This window comes from Dendrobium catenatum, unplaced genomic scaffold (genome assembly GCF_001605985.2).
Source record: "Dendrobium catenatum unplaced genomic scaffold, ASM160598v2 fragScaff_scaffold_976, whole genome shotgun sequence".
Taxonomy (NCBI): domain Eukaryota; kingdom Viridiplantae; phylum Streptophyta; class Magnoliopsida; order Asparagales; family Orchidaceae; genus Dendrobium; species Dendrobium catenatum.
Genome location: NW_021319438.1, coordinates 482,738 through 500,141, shown reverse-complemented (window position 1 = coordinate 500,141; position 17,404 = coordinate 482,738). Strand labels below are relative to the sequence as shown.

Here is a 17,404-nt window from a genome sequence, read left to right as displayed (position 1 = left end):
ACAAGTAACATCTCCTGCATACATAAACCCGGGTGACTTGAATATATGCATTATTAACCCCTTTCTTTTCTAGAAGTCTCCATAGAATTTCTCTTGGAACTTTATCATATTCTTTCAAATACCCTCAAACTGTCACAAAATACAAATATTTTCAAATGACCCAATAAACCCCGATGATGGCCGTGTTGAATGCAAATCTCAATTGGATGAGTTAATTTCAAATATTCAGAAATGCCACCCAAATGCCCATGAAATTCTAAAATCTAAAACCCAAAAAGATCCCAAAGATCCAAATGTTTAAAATTGAAATAAACCATTCAAATACTTAAAGCAAAACCAATCTACCCTCCGCAACAATTTGCCGAAATGGACAAATCTGAAAATACACTTCAGCTCAAAAAGAGCTGATGTCTGGTCGAGTATATCATTAGAATTCATTATCAAATCATCTCATATCAGTAAGGACATGACACATGTCCTCTAACCGGTGGTTTCGTCGCTAAATGACACCATAGGTAGACAGTTATGGCCGGGGCCTTCTGAACCGGGTGGTTTGTTGCCAAATGGTACCATTCAATTACAGTCATGGCCAGAGCCCATATGCTCCTCAATGGCATCAAATCCTTGATATATGAATCAATAAGATATAATCAATAGTGCACAAATCCCTCTGTTAGCTAAGGTAGATCTAGATTTATCCCCTTAGACAAACTTACATCCCATGTCTACAACATAACCTTGAATGAAGCAAACCATGACTACCGACAAGGATCCTTCTGTCAGGTTGGGTCAACTATCTCCTCTGACGAAGAAGATCATGGACCATGATGATCCGGGATGAAGGAACCATGTGATCTTAATCAAGTCCATTATACATTCCTCCACCATCCGCTTTAAGTGTAGAATGGTGAAATTTATATTTTAAATATCAAATCTTCAATACCCAAACCCATGTTGCTACTATACACAGTATATTACATATCTCTTTGAACTCTACGTATTTGATCGATGATTAGCCTTAATCGAAAGTTCTCTCTCGTGATCGGGAGGGGTAATTAACTATAGGGGCTTGCGCCTATAGGAAACGAGAACTTAGATCATAAAGTCCTCGCAAAATGATGGTGAAATCTCTGGGTATTGTCTTATCTACAAACCCTATTTGCCTTCCTAAAATTTCCCCTGGAACTTAATCCGTTAAAACTCCTTGAATGCACAAGGAGGCCGGGGCGCAAATTTTTGGAGCCCACATGGATGTCGACTACCTAACACAACATTCCATTTTTCATATTCAGAACTTGGGACCTGACAATGATAGTGTTAAATATAAGACTACTTCTTAATATAAAATTAGGGAGTGCCTTTAAATCTATTTTTTAAAAAATCTTTTTTTTTTTTTTATTTTCATATCGACATATTTTTGGCATATTTTATATCAGATTAAATTTAATATTCTTATTTTTTTTAATGATCTATTATATAAGAGCTCTTCATATCAACAACCATTTTTCTCAAATGGTGAAATTTATTTATTTATTTTTAACACTAAGTCAAGTGTCAAGCATCAAAAAGCTGTATGAACCTTGCTCGAACCTATGTAGGAGCCAGATATTTTTAAATCTTTTTTGACCACGATAGATACAACCAAAATACCTAAAAGCCATAAATCATATGGCTCACTCAATCACTATTAAAATATTAAATTTGCATTAATTGTTGATAGTATGAATAAAATGATATCAAAGTCATGATTCAACCATTCATTTTAAGAAAAAAAATACAAAATCTATAAATAATAATCAATTATTCAATATTTTAATATATATATATATAATTTGATTCTTGTTAGAGGTAGATAAGGTAGATATTTGTTCTAGAATGATGAAATATTTGTTGAGTCATATCTCAACTTAAGGTTTTAAGAGATCCACATTTATTATTTTAGTACCACACAAACCAAAATATTAAATTTCCATCAAAAGAAGGCATAAAAAAAAATTTTGATATTTACTTAGTCAATCATAGCAATTAGTCTATTCTTTTGCCAACCCTCTAAAGAAAAGTTACCTCTAAAGTTGCCAATTGTACTAAGAGAGCATGATGATTTGAAGAAATTATTTTGTGTGGTCACCTAACGGCGTTCAGAAACGAATGATAATGCGCCACATCATTTTTTTCTATGTACCGTTGTTGTGTACCACTCGGTGCAGGGTGATGTGGCGCGTTCTGATTCGTCTCTGGACCGTTCGGTGACCACACAGAATAATTTCTTGATGATTTGCCACCCATGATAGGAAAAACAATGGAAAATAATTGGGTATGTAAATATAGATAGAGACTACCAATTTTTGACACTATTTTGACCACTATAAATAAGCTATAAAAAAAACTATTTTGAATCACTGCCACAATATAAACTTCTACAAGAAATTAATAGTTTCAAAATTTTGATACTTACGTAGTTTTACAATCAATGCAAAGTAGTAGCATCAAATAGCCACCAAGGATATATAATAGGATAGATGTACAGTTTTTTTAGAAATGAAATTCATATGATCTTGTTTACACAATAACTATTATGTAAGTTCTACGTCATTCATCAAATATTTAGGGATTCGCATATTAAGATGATTTTCATGCGACAATATTAATTAATTTGCTCTTAAAAAAAGTGTTCCCATTGAGGGGTGTAAACGAGTGAGTTTAGATCTTATCGAGCTCAGCTTGTTAATTGCGAATGCGAAGCTTGAGTCGAGTCGAGCTCGACAGGCAAGCTCGAACCAAAGCTCGTCCCACTGAAATGAGCTCGAGCCTGCTCGCGAGCAAAGGGCAGGATTTTTAAACTTAGCGGGATTTAGAAAAAAAAAAAGATGAATGTTTAACATTTATTTAAATAAAACTCAGATGGTTCTTATTAATTTTTTAAAATATTTAAATTTAATAAATAAAATAAAATTATTTAAAAAAATATTAATAATTATTCGAGCCAGCTTGCGAGCTCACGAGCCGAGCCTGCTCAAATTCGAACTCGAGCTCGTTTACTAAACAAGCTCAAGTTTGAGCTTGACTCATGAGCTCAATAAGCTCAGCTCTCGAACCCATAAACGAGTTGAGCTAGAGCCGGCTCAGCTCACTTACACCCCTAGTTGCCATATGTCGTTTGGTCTTGTAATTATTAACAATGCCATTCTTCTCAAGCAATATGTTGATCTACATTAAGTTCCAATAGGGCGAAATGTTTGGTCCATATATACTCGAGGTAATTATAATGATACTGTCTTTAGGAAGGTGCATATCATGGCTATGGATCTGCTCTTGTTTCTTCCTCCTTTTATATATTTGTTTCTTCATCATCTTCTTCATTATTGTTTCCAGCCTCTTTATGATTGTCATACATAAATTAAAGATGCTAACTACAAATGGAATAAATATGTGATTTGGAGTAAGATATGATGAAATGTTATTTTCCATTTTAAGATGTACGCAATGATGTGTTTGTTAGGGGAAACAATATTTGACAAGATCCGAAAATCCGACCTGAAAATTCCGAGTTAGGGTCAGCCTGTTTGTGAACTGGGTCGGGTATTGGTTCAACAAACCAACCCTTTTCGAAAATATGGTCGGGTTCGGGTTGACCCGGAAACCCAGAAATGACCCAGAAAATTGATATGCCCGCGTTGCACGACGGTCGAGTCGCGTCACTTCGGACTTCTCGTGCACGTCATCATTCCGACGTGTCTTTTTGCATGAGTCAGGCCGCCGCTGTCGCTGCTGCAGTGTTGCCAGAACTGGAAGTAGCTTTGGGAGGCGGGAGCTTGCTATCTTCCTCACGAATCGAAGGTTGGTATAGTTCGCCTCCTTCGACGATATTCCTTCATGTCGAATCGGAGGCCAGGACAGTTAGTCGGAACTGAAAGTAGTGACGGGATCTCGCTATCTTCCTAGCTTTCACGTGCTTCTTCAGCCAAATCCAGTAAATCTGTGTCGGGTCTGGTCAACTCAAAAATCCGACGGGTCGGGTCCAAGTTGAATAAACTGAGATACATAAAAATATATAATCAAAGAAAGAAGTAGATTAAAGTTCATACAATTTGTAACTTTTGAAATGAGATTGGTACAATGTATGTTTTGTATAGCACAATCCCTTATAATTAATCCCTTACATTGTGCAATAAAAATGGGTGATGTAATGCCAAAAATGACATTATTAGTGGAAGTTCAATCATAATTAGGGTTTTTTAACAACAACATGAAGTTTTATTCAAGAATGAAAACATGCTCAGAAGTGCTCAAGTTTGATATTTGATTTGTGCATCACTATGCACATATGAGAATTTGCCAAGATGCATTCAACATTGAAGCGAATATAATGGTGGCGTCGATTGCCATCAGAGCAACGATAGTGGCCATTACAGTGATGATAACAACATTGATCACCATTAATAGAGGCCTTAGTGATGGCCTGTTTGTTTGAAAAGCTGAGTTTTAAAAAAGATACACTCAAATTGAAGGTTTGATCATTGATTTGAGGTCTGGATTGAGGTTTGAACTAGAATCTTGATTTTGAACTGGATTGAGATCTGGATTGTGACTAAATTGAAGCTCTAGATGAATGACATTTGGATGAATATCAATCATCATATCAACAATGTAGGGAACTGGATGGGTCCCTATGATCTCATACAAAAATGAGGTCAACATGGTCAACCAATGATAATAGTTATTGTTAAAAATAAATCGAGTATTTTTTAATGATAATTTAATTTATTTAAAAAAAAACACTATAAACAAAACATATTTTAATAAATAAAAATAAGAACAAAAGACAAAAAATAATCCCAAACAAACCCTTACTAAATTTGCTTCAATTTTTTTATTCACTTTTAAGTTTAGCTACAATCAAATCAGCCCAACAACCACTTTCCTGTCTTTCCACAAGCACCATTTAATTATTCCAAACAAATACCAGTCCAACCAATTCTTATCTAAACAAGCTCCACAAGCAAATTTTCCTTCTCCACATATATAAAATATGCTAATGACATCTGATTAACACAATTAATTTCACTAATCATACTTAACCTACTAAGTACACAACAATAATGACATAGCACCACAGCTAACATATAATAAAAAAAACAATCCTCATCAAATTTTGTCTTCATTCTGCCACATAAGTAAAACAAAACACACTCACATAGCCTCTGTGTCATATTCTGGAAGCTTGCGTACAGACCAATACAATCAATATATAGCTATCTCCTTCGTTTATATTCTCCATCTTCACCCTTTCTTTATCCTCTGCAACTTCTTCCCTCCAAATGAAGAAAAATATGCTTCTCTCTGCTCTTATGGCCGTTGCAGTCTCTTTCTTCTCCTTGACGATGAAAGATTATTTTTCTTTGTATCAGTCGCCAGCAGAAAATGGAGAAGAAAGCAGATTGAAAGAAGCTTTTATCAATGGTGGAGCAGTAGGGCCTGAGAGCCTTGCATTTGATAAGGATGGTGAGGGGCCTTACACAGGTGTATCAGATGGTAGAATATTGAAATGGCAAGGAGATGATATTGGATGGATTGAATTTTCCAGTGTCTCCCCTTCTCATATGTAAGGGTGTTTATTTGCAATATATTGTGGAGAAATTTTATTTTATTTTTATCATGGAGATCATAGGGTGGATTTAGTTGTAGACTTGAGGATCTTATATCCTATTTTTAATTAATAAATTTTTTTAAAAAAAGTAAAATATTGTCCTCATAGAACTTCTTCTTCTTCTCTCTTATTTCTCTACTTCAAATTGTGTGAGGCATTCCAAACAAATATTATTGACGGTAACTTTTTATGTCATTTTTGCTTTGCTATTACTTATCTTATTATGGTTAAACTTTGAATTTAAAATTATTATTTATATCGCTGCATCATATAATGCATGCATGACATAATTACATACATCACTATAGGAAAATTGGTTGTTACCATCAAACTATCAGCCGCAAAATATTCATCAAGTTTAGGTAGACCGACGGAATATCCGCCGGATACTTCACCGTTAATTTTCGGCGAACAATATGCTGCTGGAATAAACTGTCGGTCTTATAAATAACGACGAATAGGCCGGCAGATTATCCGCCGATAAATTGCTGGCGGCTCTTCCGCTGGAAAGGCCGTCATTACAATAACGACGAAAAATATGCCAGTTGGTTTGCTGCTTTTACCGGCGTATATATTTTCGTCGGATAGTCCGACAATAATTCAAAATTTTCTTGTAGCGCATAACATACATACATATTTATATATTATTATGAATTTTTAAAATATTATATACTGTGTTATACTTTTTATTTTTTGTGAAAATAATTGATTTTGAATTGAAGTTTATTATTTTTCATTAATATGTATCTTTTAGGTTTTGATGGATACATTCTAATTTGCACTTCAGATTTATTTTGTAGCAAAAATCCATAATTATGGTAGCCTTAACAATTGTGCCCTTTATTGCTTTACTCGCAAGAAATAACATCAATGGTCTTCATTTTGACTTTGAGACTAAACAAAAATAGGTTGAAACTTGAAACCATGAATAATGGAAAAAGGAATGCATTATTGATGATAGGAATTAGGAATAGAGCATCTCTCCTGTTCAAAATTCTAAATATATTTGGACATGTGTTTTGTCCTCTTAGGAGAAGACTCAGAAGGATGAATTTTTTTTCCTCTTAATTTTATGTTTTATTTACACTTAATAGAATTTTATAGCTAAGATCATTTTGTTGATTTTGCTTTGTAAGAACTACATAAGATCAAATTTTGTGAAGATTGGATTACTCATCAAACATGTGAAGGAATGCAATAAAGATTGGATGAATTGTAGAAGTCTTTTTAAAAGTTTTGTTGTATTCATATATTTCATCATCAATAAAAAATATTCCATACATGAAAAATAACATCAACAACCTATTGCTTGATTTCAGACTATTTCTAGCCATCTATACTCTATAATCGCAATTATCATTTCATATAATATGATATAGTGTAAAATTTTGATAAATTGAACCGATAATTAAATGATCTTAACAAGCCTTTTGGTTTGCTAAAAAAGGACAAAACGTAAAAGGAATACAATATAACATAAATGTTTTGTATTTAAATATTTTAGAGTTATCTGGTTAAGTGTAAAACAAATGTAGGAGATCATTTCTTTTGTGTTTAGTTTGAAGTAACATGAATTTAGTGTAAAGCAATGCCAACAGTAGTTGGCAGTGGAGGCGGTGCATGCAGTGCTAATACCTATTAGCAGTAGTGTGATGGAGGTAGGGCGGTAGGTGGCAATTGACAGTAGTAGCCGGCCTTTGGCAGCTAGATGTAGCAATGGGGCGATGAGCAACAATAGAGAAGGGGGGCAACTGATGACAATGGTGTGGTATCGATAGGTCGGAGGCGGTGGCTAATCAACTGTGATGGTATGACATCGGCTGGCAATGACTAACTGTTGGTGGGTGACCATGGGCATAAGATGATCGATGTTGAGTGGCATGTGACCACCGAGTTGTGTGGGTAGGCGCCAACGAGGGGAGAAGTTTCACACGGGCATTGTATTTGGAATTTATCCAAATTAAGCAAACTCCTAATTCATTGAAAACAAATTAAAAGATAAATTTCAAATATATCAATAACTTATTTTACATTCCATTTTGATTGAATCAAATAAGAAAATTTTCAAAACCCTTGTATTCCTTTCACTTAGATTTATTTTTTTAATTACACTAGGCAGTCCTTAAAAAATCTTTAAGTCATGCATGGATGGGTGGTAACATAAAAATGTAACTGAGCGAAGAATAATAATTGTCAACCTAATAGGAGAAATATCCTTCAAGGAGGAGAATGGTTATTTTCATCCTAAATCCGCTTTAGAACAGATTGAAATATATATAAATATACATATATTCATATATTTATATCACCCATGCACATGCATGCATTTATGATGATAGGATATGCATGGGGCAAGATATCAACATTTGAGACTATTTTCATGCAGCAATCACACAACCAGGAACTTCCAATTATTAAAGCCTTCCTTTCTTATACACTGAATCAATTGATCCCAAAATTTTTATGATAAAATTAGTGATGATGATGATGCTAATGATGATATATGTGATAAACACATGCTAATGTTAGTCTTTTCACAAATAAAGATATTATAAATTTTCCAAGTGGACAAAATTTTGGCAATGATTTACCTGAATTATTATAGGTTGGATGAATGTAGAGGCTCACAAGATCCAAAACAGGAATATTTATGTGGGAGACCACTTGGATTATGTTTCTGTAAGAAGACAGGAAAACTATATGTTGCTGATGCATATTTTGGCTTGTTAATATTTGACAACAAAGATAAAGTTCCTACCACAGTTTCAAAAGAGGCAGGAGCTCCATTTTACTTCACCAATGCATTGGATATTGATCAGGAAACTGGAGTAATATATTTTACTGTCAGCAGTGCAAAATTCAGAAGAAGGTACATTATTTCACGTTGATAAATTATATATAAAATGATTTGTGGCACCAATTTGTCTTTGAATTGAGTAGATGTTTCATAAAAGTAGACATAAGAAGATATATTATGGCTCATTTTCTCCTTTGCATGCTCTCTCTATTTTCATGCCACTTGAAGTGGCTATGTATTTGGCTTAGGGATGCAAGCGAGTAGAGTTGAGCTCGACTTGCGAGTCAAATCTTAAGCTCGAGTTGCTCGTGCCACGAAATACGAGCTCACAAGCCTTCCGTGATCCACCAGTCCGCCTTCCATATTCCGCAGTTCGCAACTCCGCACGCGTAGATGTCTTCGGTTCGCCCATGCGTCACCTTTCACCAGTTCCCCTTCCGCGTTTTAATCGAGCCGCTCGACGAGTAATCGAGCCGAGCATCATCTGAACCGAACTCGAGCTCGATAATCAAACGAGCTCGAACTCGAGCTTGAAACTAGATAAACTCGGTTCGCGAGCTCGTTAACGAGTCGAGCTCGAAATTCAGTGTTATGTACCTTTGAAAACGACCATCTAGCGAGGGATGGCCATCGGTAAACACAAAGTATTTATCACCTCCTAAATGAAAGCCCAATTGGCTAGGAGATGAGGTGCTTTAGCTGGAACTAGGAGATTTTTCCTTAACTATACCCAGTCAAGCAAGCATGGCAAGGTTTAATCTAACCAAACCCATCCAATAGCTTATTCAAAATCAGATCAGAGAAATAACCAATCGTCCAGCCCAATCCTTGTATATGAAAACGGATTATGGACGTGATTATTCGTTAGTGGAAGTTTGGGTCGGTTTGAAGGACTAAAGCATATGTGAACTCGTGAAGAAATCAAAATACAGTTATTTTTGCATTTATGGGTTCATTGGGTTCAGAAGTCCTCTACTCATTTATCCTAGAAGTTGCAAAAACAAAGTCTTCAAAAATATTGCAGAACGTTTCACACCATCTGCTAGTCTAAATAAGGAAATATATTACATGAATGAATGATCAAATAATTAGTTCTTTCAATCTCACTGTCGCGCCAGTCACCAACTAGATTGACTATTTTTATATATTTTTTTTGGGTGTCTTAGCACAGCTCGATTGACTGTTTTTATTTTCTCATGTATCCAACTGAAGTTAAAGCTGTGATTTCTTACAGTGAGTTCTTATCAGCAATCATAACAGGAGACAACACAGGAAGATTAATGCAATATGACTCCACCACCCAAAAAACACAAATCCTGCTCTCTAACCTATCATTCCCAAATGGCGTTGCATTAAGCTCAGATGGCTCTTTTCTGCTCATTGCAGAGAGCACAAATTGTAGAATTCTAAGATACTGGCTTCAAAACTCAAGCTTTGAGGTTTTCTTCCAGCTTCCAGGATTTCCTGATAATATAAGGAGAAGCCCAAGAGGAGGGTTCTGGATTGCATTACATTCAAGAAGAAGCACGATTGAGAAATGGCTTCTTTCTCTTCCATGGATTAAGAAGGCTTTCTTCTATGGTTCCAATTTGTTTCCATGTAAGTATTTGAAACTCGTTGGAACTGAGTTCTGGATGCGAGTTTCATTGAATTCAGCTTTAATGTTGTTTGTTTTTCATGGATCAACTTGCAAATTCAGTTTCAGATTTTTTTTTTCGATTTTTAGTGAATTTCATATTTGCACACCATGCATCCTACTAATTTTAAGTTTATCAGTATATAAATCATTATGGTGTGAAACTTTTGCAAAAAATGGTAAGTAATTTCCTACATAAGAAAATATGTCCATAGAGAAATATTAAGCAGGCTGAAATAGAGGCAGAAAATTTCACTGAATTAGCTTGAAATTACTTCTTTGCCCTTTCCATGTACCAAAGTATGCTTCCATCATATAAATCTTTAAAGGTTATAAAAGCAATTTCAATTTATTTGGGTGATTTTCAGCCTGAATTTCTGCTCATTCAACATTTCACTTCTCCTTGATTGAAAATTCAATACTATGTTCTTTTTCACTACAAAAACAAACCACAAGAAATTTAATATAGATATCCCTTATTTTTTACATTAGAAAAAATGATCAAAATGGTCCCTCAACTCTTTATGAGGGACTAAAATGATCTCCAACTCTTTTGAGAGATCAATTTGGTCCCCAACTTTCTAAAATGGGATATTTTTTGTCCTAACATCAAATGTTGGAGTTAATGATGTTAAATATAAGAATATTTTTGTCAATTTTAATTAAATATATATTTCATGTAATTATAATTTTTCTAAAAAAATTTCTTAAACGTTTCTTTAATAAATAAATTAATAATAATTTTAGTTTTAATTTAAAATAAAATGTAATCTTTTTTTATAAAATATGATTGATAAAAATATGTGTGAATAAGTTGAAAATTATATCTATTTGCATTTAATTTCTCTAAATAAATATCATATTTTATTAAATACGACTAAATTTTTTTTAATTAAAACTAAAATTATTATTATTTTTGTATTAAAGTTATGTTAAATAATTTTTTTTTCAAAATTACATTTAATAAATTTTTAATTAAAAATGAACTAAATACCCTTAAATTGAACATCATTAACTCTAATATTGAATTTTAAGACAAAAAAGATCACATTTTAAAGAGTGGAGGGACTAAATTATTCCCTCAAAAGAGTTGGAGACTATTTTGGGCTCTCAAAAAGAGTTGAGGAACAATTTTGAATCTTTTTTCTTTTACATTATATTATCATTATTATTAGGAATGAAAAATAATATTTAGCTCATTTACATTCTAATTACATTTCATTTGACTGTTCTTTTATGGTTTCATCCAGCCTCTAGTATTAATGGCATGATGCAGTTTTTAAAGAGAATGCCAACTAAGGGAGTCATGGCAATGAGATTGGATGAAGATGGTAACATAATAGAAGTTTTGAAGAATCCTGGAGAGAGGAAGATGGTGTTCATCAGTGAGGTGCATGAGATGAATGATAGTTTGTGGATAGGATCTGTGATGATGCCATTTTTTTGGCGTTATAAGATATAATCAATGATAGATGAGTTTAATAGAATGGAATTCCACTCAGATTGAACCAGTTTCCATTGAAATTTGGAATTAACATTTTGAATTTAACTTATTGATGTGAATGCATCTGGTATCAATGTATCATCAGCAGAGCGAAAATAGGCCAAAAAGCTTATTTAAGCTTTACATATTTCTTTAGATTTGTAACATATTTACACTACAGACAAAGAGATACAGAGAATCATACTAACAAAGCCTAACAATCTTTAAACAGAATATTACTAAAGAAAAAAATGATTACACAATGTTGAAACTTTAACAATTCTAATTTAAGTTTTTTCTCTATTTCACGCATTTCTATCCAGAGCTCAAACTGTAAAACTAGAAAATGTTGGGATGAAATTAGCCCGATATATGTAAACAATTCCTAAAGAAAGGGAGAGGTACAGATGGTCAACAATTACAAGTAAAAAAGGAAAAATATGATAGTAATTTCCATGCTGTAAAACTAAGCCTAGTCCTTGCCCAATTAGGTAAAATACTCTCAATTGAGAATTCCCTTTTGATGATGTTGTTACTGATATCTTTGGATTTGCCTTTAAGAATATGAGATCTCAGTCTTTTCATGTCTGATAACTGTATTGGCTTCAGGAAAAAGTCATTTGCTCCTTCTTCCAGGCATCTTCCAAAGAAAAAAGGTTCCATAAGAACATGTTCCATTCAGGCTAAAAGAGATGCACTATCTAATAAACAAATGAATCTTTCAAAGCTTGTCTAATTTAATTCTTCGATTTAATGATTCAATAATGGTGCTCTAAAGATGGACTGACAAGGAGAACTATTTGTAATTGTTATTATTTCGCATTCACTCGAATCCTCATTGAATAATGGCTTCAGATGAAAAACAGAAGGCACGGACTAATGATCCTGGGAATTTGGGAAACAATAACCATTATGATTAAAATCGAGGATTGCGCCAATTTGAGATTGGCATGTACAAACTTACTATCAAACGGATCTTTGTTTTTGAGTGAGAATGGATTGAGATTTTTCAAGAACATCAGCTTGTTTTGCTTTTTAATGTGGGTTTGATAAACTAAGTGAAGATTATAAATGTTATGCATGGAATCTGATTGTGTTGATCAATCAAGTTGGTCTATTTCCTCGAAGCTCAAGTTTCGGGGTTTACCCTCTGCACATATGCTGACAAAGACTATGTACCCGAGCGCCCCGATGTTGAACGACAGAGAGTAGAGTGACGCAGCTGTCTAGATACGGCATCCCAGCGATGCAAGATAAAAGTTTGAGCACCACAGCACCTCAAACCGGCAACACAATGCTGCAAGACGGACTGAACATTTATCTTTCTCGCTTTTCTCAATGGTTGCGTCCCTTAGGAATATAACAGGCTTTTCTCTTGTATTTCTAATTAGGGCAAGGGCAAGGGCAAGAACGGTTTATGTGAGAAGAGAAGCAAGGAAAGAGCAAGAGAGAAGTGAGATCTATACTTATTTCTCCCAATTTTCATAGTAGATTTCTTAATGTGATGTGGATTCGTGGTTTTTTTTCCTATTTTGAATTTTTCCACATTAAATCCTGGTGTCCTTAATATTTTTGTTGATTTTACTTTCTTTCTTGCTTCATCATTGTGGTGTTTACTCCTCATCCCCAACAAGAAATCTTAAGAATGAAGTAATTTTGAAGAATAATACCAAGACTAGGCCAATACGGTATGCATATGGGTTCTTTTGTATAAGCGATGAAGTTAATCCTAAGAACACCACAATCAAATCATATCATTAGGTGATTAGGGAAGTTAGATTCAGTTTATTAGTGATTAGCCATATTAGATTCACTGATCTGAAAAAGTTAAGCCACCCATGCAACTGGAAAACAAAACACATATTATTTGGTGATTTAGATGCTAGTCAAGCTGCTTGGTTCCATGTACAATTTGGTAAATTTGGATTTGATAACCCTATTCAATTAGGATAGTAAATCTTGATGGCGTAAATCCTCATAACTGTTTGGATGCTTCAACCTTAATTCCAGAGAGCGAGGAAGGAAAAGATACAAGAAAACAAAGAAGATGAGGGAGTCAGAGAGAATGAAGTAAATCACGCAAATGCAATCAGTGTTGGATTTGATCAATCCCAATTTTGAGCCAACATTTATCACAACCTACTAAGACCAATATATAAAAAAAAAAAATATAAAAAAAAAAAAACCTACTAAGACCAATATCTGTATCAGGTTGGATTCATACTAGCCGTTTGACAGAATTCAACATAAATCCTCCTTAAATCCTTTGGAAAGGCTATCCATTCAGCCTGATTCATGCCTACGTAATCATTAAAAGCACCACAATAGAATCAAACCTTATCCTGCCAGAAGGTGTGGTGGATTAGATTAATCTCATTAGCTAAATGCAGGATTAATTTATGTTATTTGCCAGCTTGTTATGCCAAATATTAGTATTAACTAATCTATGCCATCCACCGAATAAAATTGCTTAGATGAGTAGAGTTGGATGCTTAAACCATAATGTATTGTTTAGATAAGCTTGAAACTAAGAAGGCTAAGGAATCAGCAATATACAAGACAAAATAACTACTAACGGCAGAAATACCACAGAAAAGGGCTGCTCACCTATTGATTCTTGAAGGAAGATTCTCAGACGACATGATAACAACTGGAATGTCCTTGAGGAAGCATGACTCCTAAATTTATTTAACCAAAAAAGCATATTTATGAAACCATTTCAACCAAGTTTGAATTTGCAATTCAGGATTGCCAAATGATTAGACAAATAAGTATTCAAACACTTAAAAAAAAACCCACCTTGATCTTCTTTAGGAGATCATAACCTGTCATTCCCGGCATGCAATAATCAGTAATTATCAAATTCACATCAGCTTCCTGTAAACCACCAGAAAATAATAATAATAATAATAATAACTCATCACCAACAAGTTCTAAACTTGGAGATTTACAAGCAACTATTCCAACTACTAAGGGGCTGTTGGGTTCGGGCTTATTTATAAGCCGGCTTAAGCTTCTTTTTCCTTCCAAACACAATATTGACTTGCTTCATCAGCCAGATATTCTTCACATAGGGGATAAGCTAGAATAAGCTAAGCGCACCTCCAGCTCGCTTTGCTTAACTCAGCTTATAGCTTAAGCTTCAAAAGCTCACGGCTTATCTTCGCTTATCCTTGTCTAGCTTACATAAACAGACATGCAGGCCGTAAGAGAACTTACCGGCGCAGTAGTCTCCTGATCAAGCAGTCCCAGAAACTCTAAAGCCTTGCTAGCAGAATCCATAGCAGTGACTGCACAAGGAAGGAAACAAATTCCAGATATCACATAATAGAAATCTATACCAAATTCTCTTTGAGGCATTTCACCGAACAGCTTCTGTGTTACCATGGTACGAAGAGGTTTTGAGGAGGCGTTCGATTAGTTTCCGATCCGTGTGGCTGTCGTCGACGGCGAGGACGTGAAAATGAGGTTCGGCGGCGACGGAAGCCATGCACGGCGAGCAAGTACGAGATGATCTGTCTAGGAAGAGGAGAAAGCTTGATGATTGGTTTAATTTCTCCATTTTGGTTCTTTATAAGGGGCAAAAGGTCTCATCTTTGACGAAAAATGGGAAAAGCGTTCATCAAATCTTAAAAAGTGATTTCCTCCAAATCTCTCAATAGTCCTGTCCAAGATTTTGTCGAATTAACCATGAAGAGAGGTAAATGGAAAACGCATGCCTTGCTAAGCTTGCTTTAGTGATAAGGGTCCACCTAACATTCATCATGGAAAGCTAAAAAGTTGCGCTAAAAAGTATTTATCATCTTATCATATAGTAAGTGAGCATCAAACATATGTGATTGATGAATGTTAGGTGTCAATCGTTGGAGCTATTATTGTGCAAATACTGGACGGTTCTCCCGTCTGATTAAGCACTTGGTTACTTGATGTCGAGCGCAGTACATTTTTGGGGTGAGGTGGCGCATTTTTATTGGTCTCAGGACGCCCTCCAGACTCCGCACAGAATAATAAATCCAATTGTTGATAGGTGTTAGATGATACTCTGTAATGAATATCAGAATTTAAATGATAACAAGTTATCGATTGAACATTATCCATATAGAAGGGGATATCAAATAATAGTCATGACAGACATCTAATATGGGTAGTTGATTTTGCAATGTACTTATTCACACTGAATAAATAGTGTTCACATAGCAATCAGCTAGAAGATAGTCACTGAGTAGTGAAAATTGTTGTTCAAAGACATATCAGATGGTGGTGAATTTGATGTACAATTTGTACAAAATATTCATAATTAAGATTTTATTTGGGATAGTTTTCTTATTACTTCATAAAATAGTTTTCTAATACAAAAATTTTCAGCTCAAAAAGTTTATTATGAAAAAACTTCTTTGGAAAGTAGTAAGAAAGATGTCTCAAAAGAAGCCTAGGTGCTAAAACATTAATACCCTAAACAACAAAGTTACACATTTGTTCAAATAATGATGATCTATAAAGAGTTATGCAACAAGTCTAAACACAAATGTCATTATTTACTCTACAGTTCTCATCAAAATGAACAATCAAGCACCAACAAATAATTAAAATAAATATGTAAGAATTTAAACAAAAATTGAAATACCTCGCATTAGAGTTCCATTACTTCAAAATTTACAACTACAATTTTTCTCCTTTGCAGAATATAAAGAAACCTTTACACCATTCTCATTAAGACTATCTCCAACTGAAAAATTCACCATTCTCATTAAGACTATCTCCAACCGAAAAATTTATTTTTCACTTCAAAATGTAGTAATTCATCTCAAACCGAATTCTATTTGTTAACGCCAAAAAAGAATATTTCGTATATATTCTTTCTCAACCAAACTCCACACACTCCGCCTCCGCATTCTCTGTTTCCACACAAAAAAATGAGTTCGTGAACATTGTCACGCCAATATTGACGTCGCACTATTCACGAACACGAGAATGGAACACGTTCTGCAGTTAGATTGGAGTAGTTCCTAGACGCCAAAAACAAGTATGAAGTTCGGTTGGATATGGCCAAAGGATCATAAGAGTACCCACTACTTGACATGATAAGTGTACATGAGCTTTACATAATAACTAAGCACAATCATTTTATATTTAATAGATTAGTTTTGTGGAGTTTGTGAGTATATAAGATTAAGATAGTTGTGTGAAGTGGTAGAATTGTAAATATATATTTTTATATTTAATTCCTATAATTATAAATAATATATACAACATATCAATTAAATTAATTATATTATAGTTGTTTTTTTTTTTTACTCTTTTGGGGTACTAAGCATCATAGAAATTTTTTGTGGTACAATATGTATTTAATATCTTAATATTGTATAAAGATTTGGCATGCACATAGAAAAGTCTTAAGATATCATAATTTTGTATTTGGAAACTTATAAAAAAATGGGGCATGTTATAGTTGTAATAATCCATATATGATTGGAGGCATAGGTATAGGAATCCGCTCTTCTTCATAATTGAAAAAGATAAGAAAATAATTGTTTGATTATTGTTGTAAAAATTATATAAATCAGGTGTCAGACAATAATAATTAAATGAAAAAACTCAGGATAATGGTAGTAATTGTTGATGGTGATTGTTGACGATGATCATCGGAAAATGCAATAAAATTACTTAGTTTTCTCAACGCTCAAACTTGGAGTCATATTTATATTCTTTTTAATGCATGCATTTAATAAATTTGGCTAGATTCCATCAAACTATTCATATTAATTCTATTAATTATAGATTATTTATCAAATATTGTAGTGTCTTAATGATGTCCAAATCAAGTGATCTTGAGCTTGTTGG

General features: G+C 33.9%; 2 protein-coding genes across 4 annotated transcripts; one reads left to right on the top strand and one right to left on the bottom strand.

Moving 5' to 3' along the window:
* The first annotated feature begins 4,974 nt into the window (after positions 1–4,974).
* Positions 4,975–11,647, top strand: LOC110101620 (protein STRICTOSIDINE SYNTHASE-LIKE 10-like). Of its 2 annotated transcripts, none has more exons than XM_020829588.2 (4): positions 4,975–5,602; positions 8,253–8,516; positions 9,679–10,043; positions 11,331–11,647. In XM_020829588.2, the coding sequence occupies exons 1-4, from the start codon at positions 5,319–5,321 to the stop codon at positions 11,540–11,542; spliced, it is 1,125 nt and encodes a 374-aa protein (XP_020685247.1). In that variant the 5' UTR covers positions 4,975–5,318; the 3' UTR covers positions 11,543–11,647. The 2 variants fall into 2 exon arrangements, with proteins under 2 accessions (XP_020685247.1, XP_028553431.1); XM_028697598.1 differs by having other exon boundaries at positions 4,978–5,602; positions 11,357–11,495.
* Positions 11,648–11,783: 136 nt separating this feature from the next.
* LOC110101622 (two-component response regulator ORR10) lies at positions 11,784–15,348 on the bottom strand. Of its 2 annotated transcripts, none has more exons than XM_020829591.2 (5): positions 14,948–15,341; positions 14,783–14,853; positions 14,363–14,440; positions 14,171–14,241; positions 11,784–12,203 (listed from the first exon to the last, which is right to left on the bottom strand). In XM_020829591.2, exons 1-5 carry the CDS (start codon positions 15,123–15,125, stop codon positions 11,975–11,977), a joined length of 627 nt encoding a protein of 208 aa, XP_020685250.1. In that variant the 5' UTR covers positions 15,126–15,341; the 3' UTR covers positions 11,784–11,974. The 2 variants fall into 2 exon arrangements, with proteins under 2 accessions (XP_020685250.1, XP_020685252.1); XM_020829593.2 differs by lacking the exon at positions 11,784–12,203 and adding an exon at positions 12,210–13,905 and having other exon boundaries at positions 14,948–15,348.
* Positions 15,349–17,404: the final 2,056 nt, after the last annotated feature.

Coding starts and splice junctions, on each gene's coding strand:
- LOC110101620 (XM_020829588.2), top strand. CDS start 5,319: ATGAAGAAAAATATGCTTCTCTCTGCTCTTATGGCCGTTGCAGTCTCT. Junction 8,517..9,678: donor AGTGCAAAATTCAGAAGAAG/GTACATTATTTC, acceptor GATTTCTTACAG/TGAGTTCTTATCAGCAATCA. Junction 10,044..11,330: donor TGGTTCCAATTTGTTTCCAT/GTAAGTATTTGA, acceptor GGTTTCATCCAG/CCTCTAGTATTAATGGCATG.
- LOC110101622 (XM_020829591.2), bottom strand. CDS start 15,125: ATGGAGAAATTAAACCAATCATCAAGCTTTCTCCTCTTCCTAGACAGA. Junction 14,441..14,782: donor ATCAGGAGACTACTGCGCCG/GTAAGTTCTCTT, acceptor GGTGGTTTACAG/GAAGCTGATGTGAATTTGAT. Junction 12,204..14,170: donor CTTCCTTCAAGAATCAATAG/GTGAGCAGCCCT, acceptor TTTCTTTGGAAG/ATGCCTGGAAGAAGGAGCAA.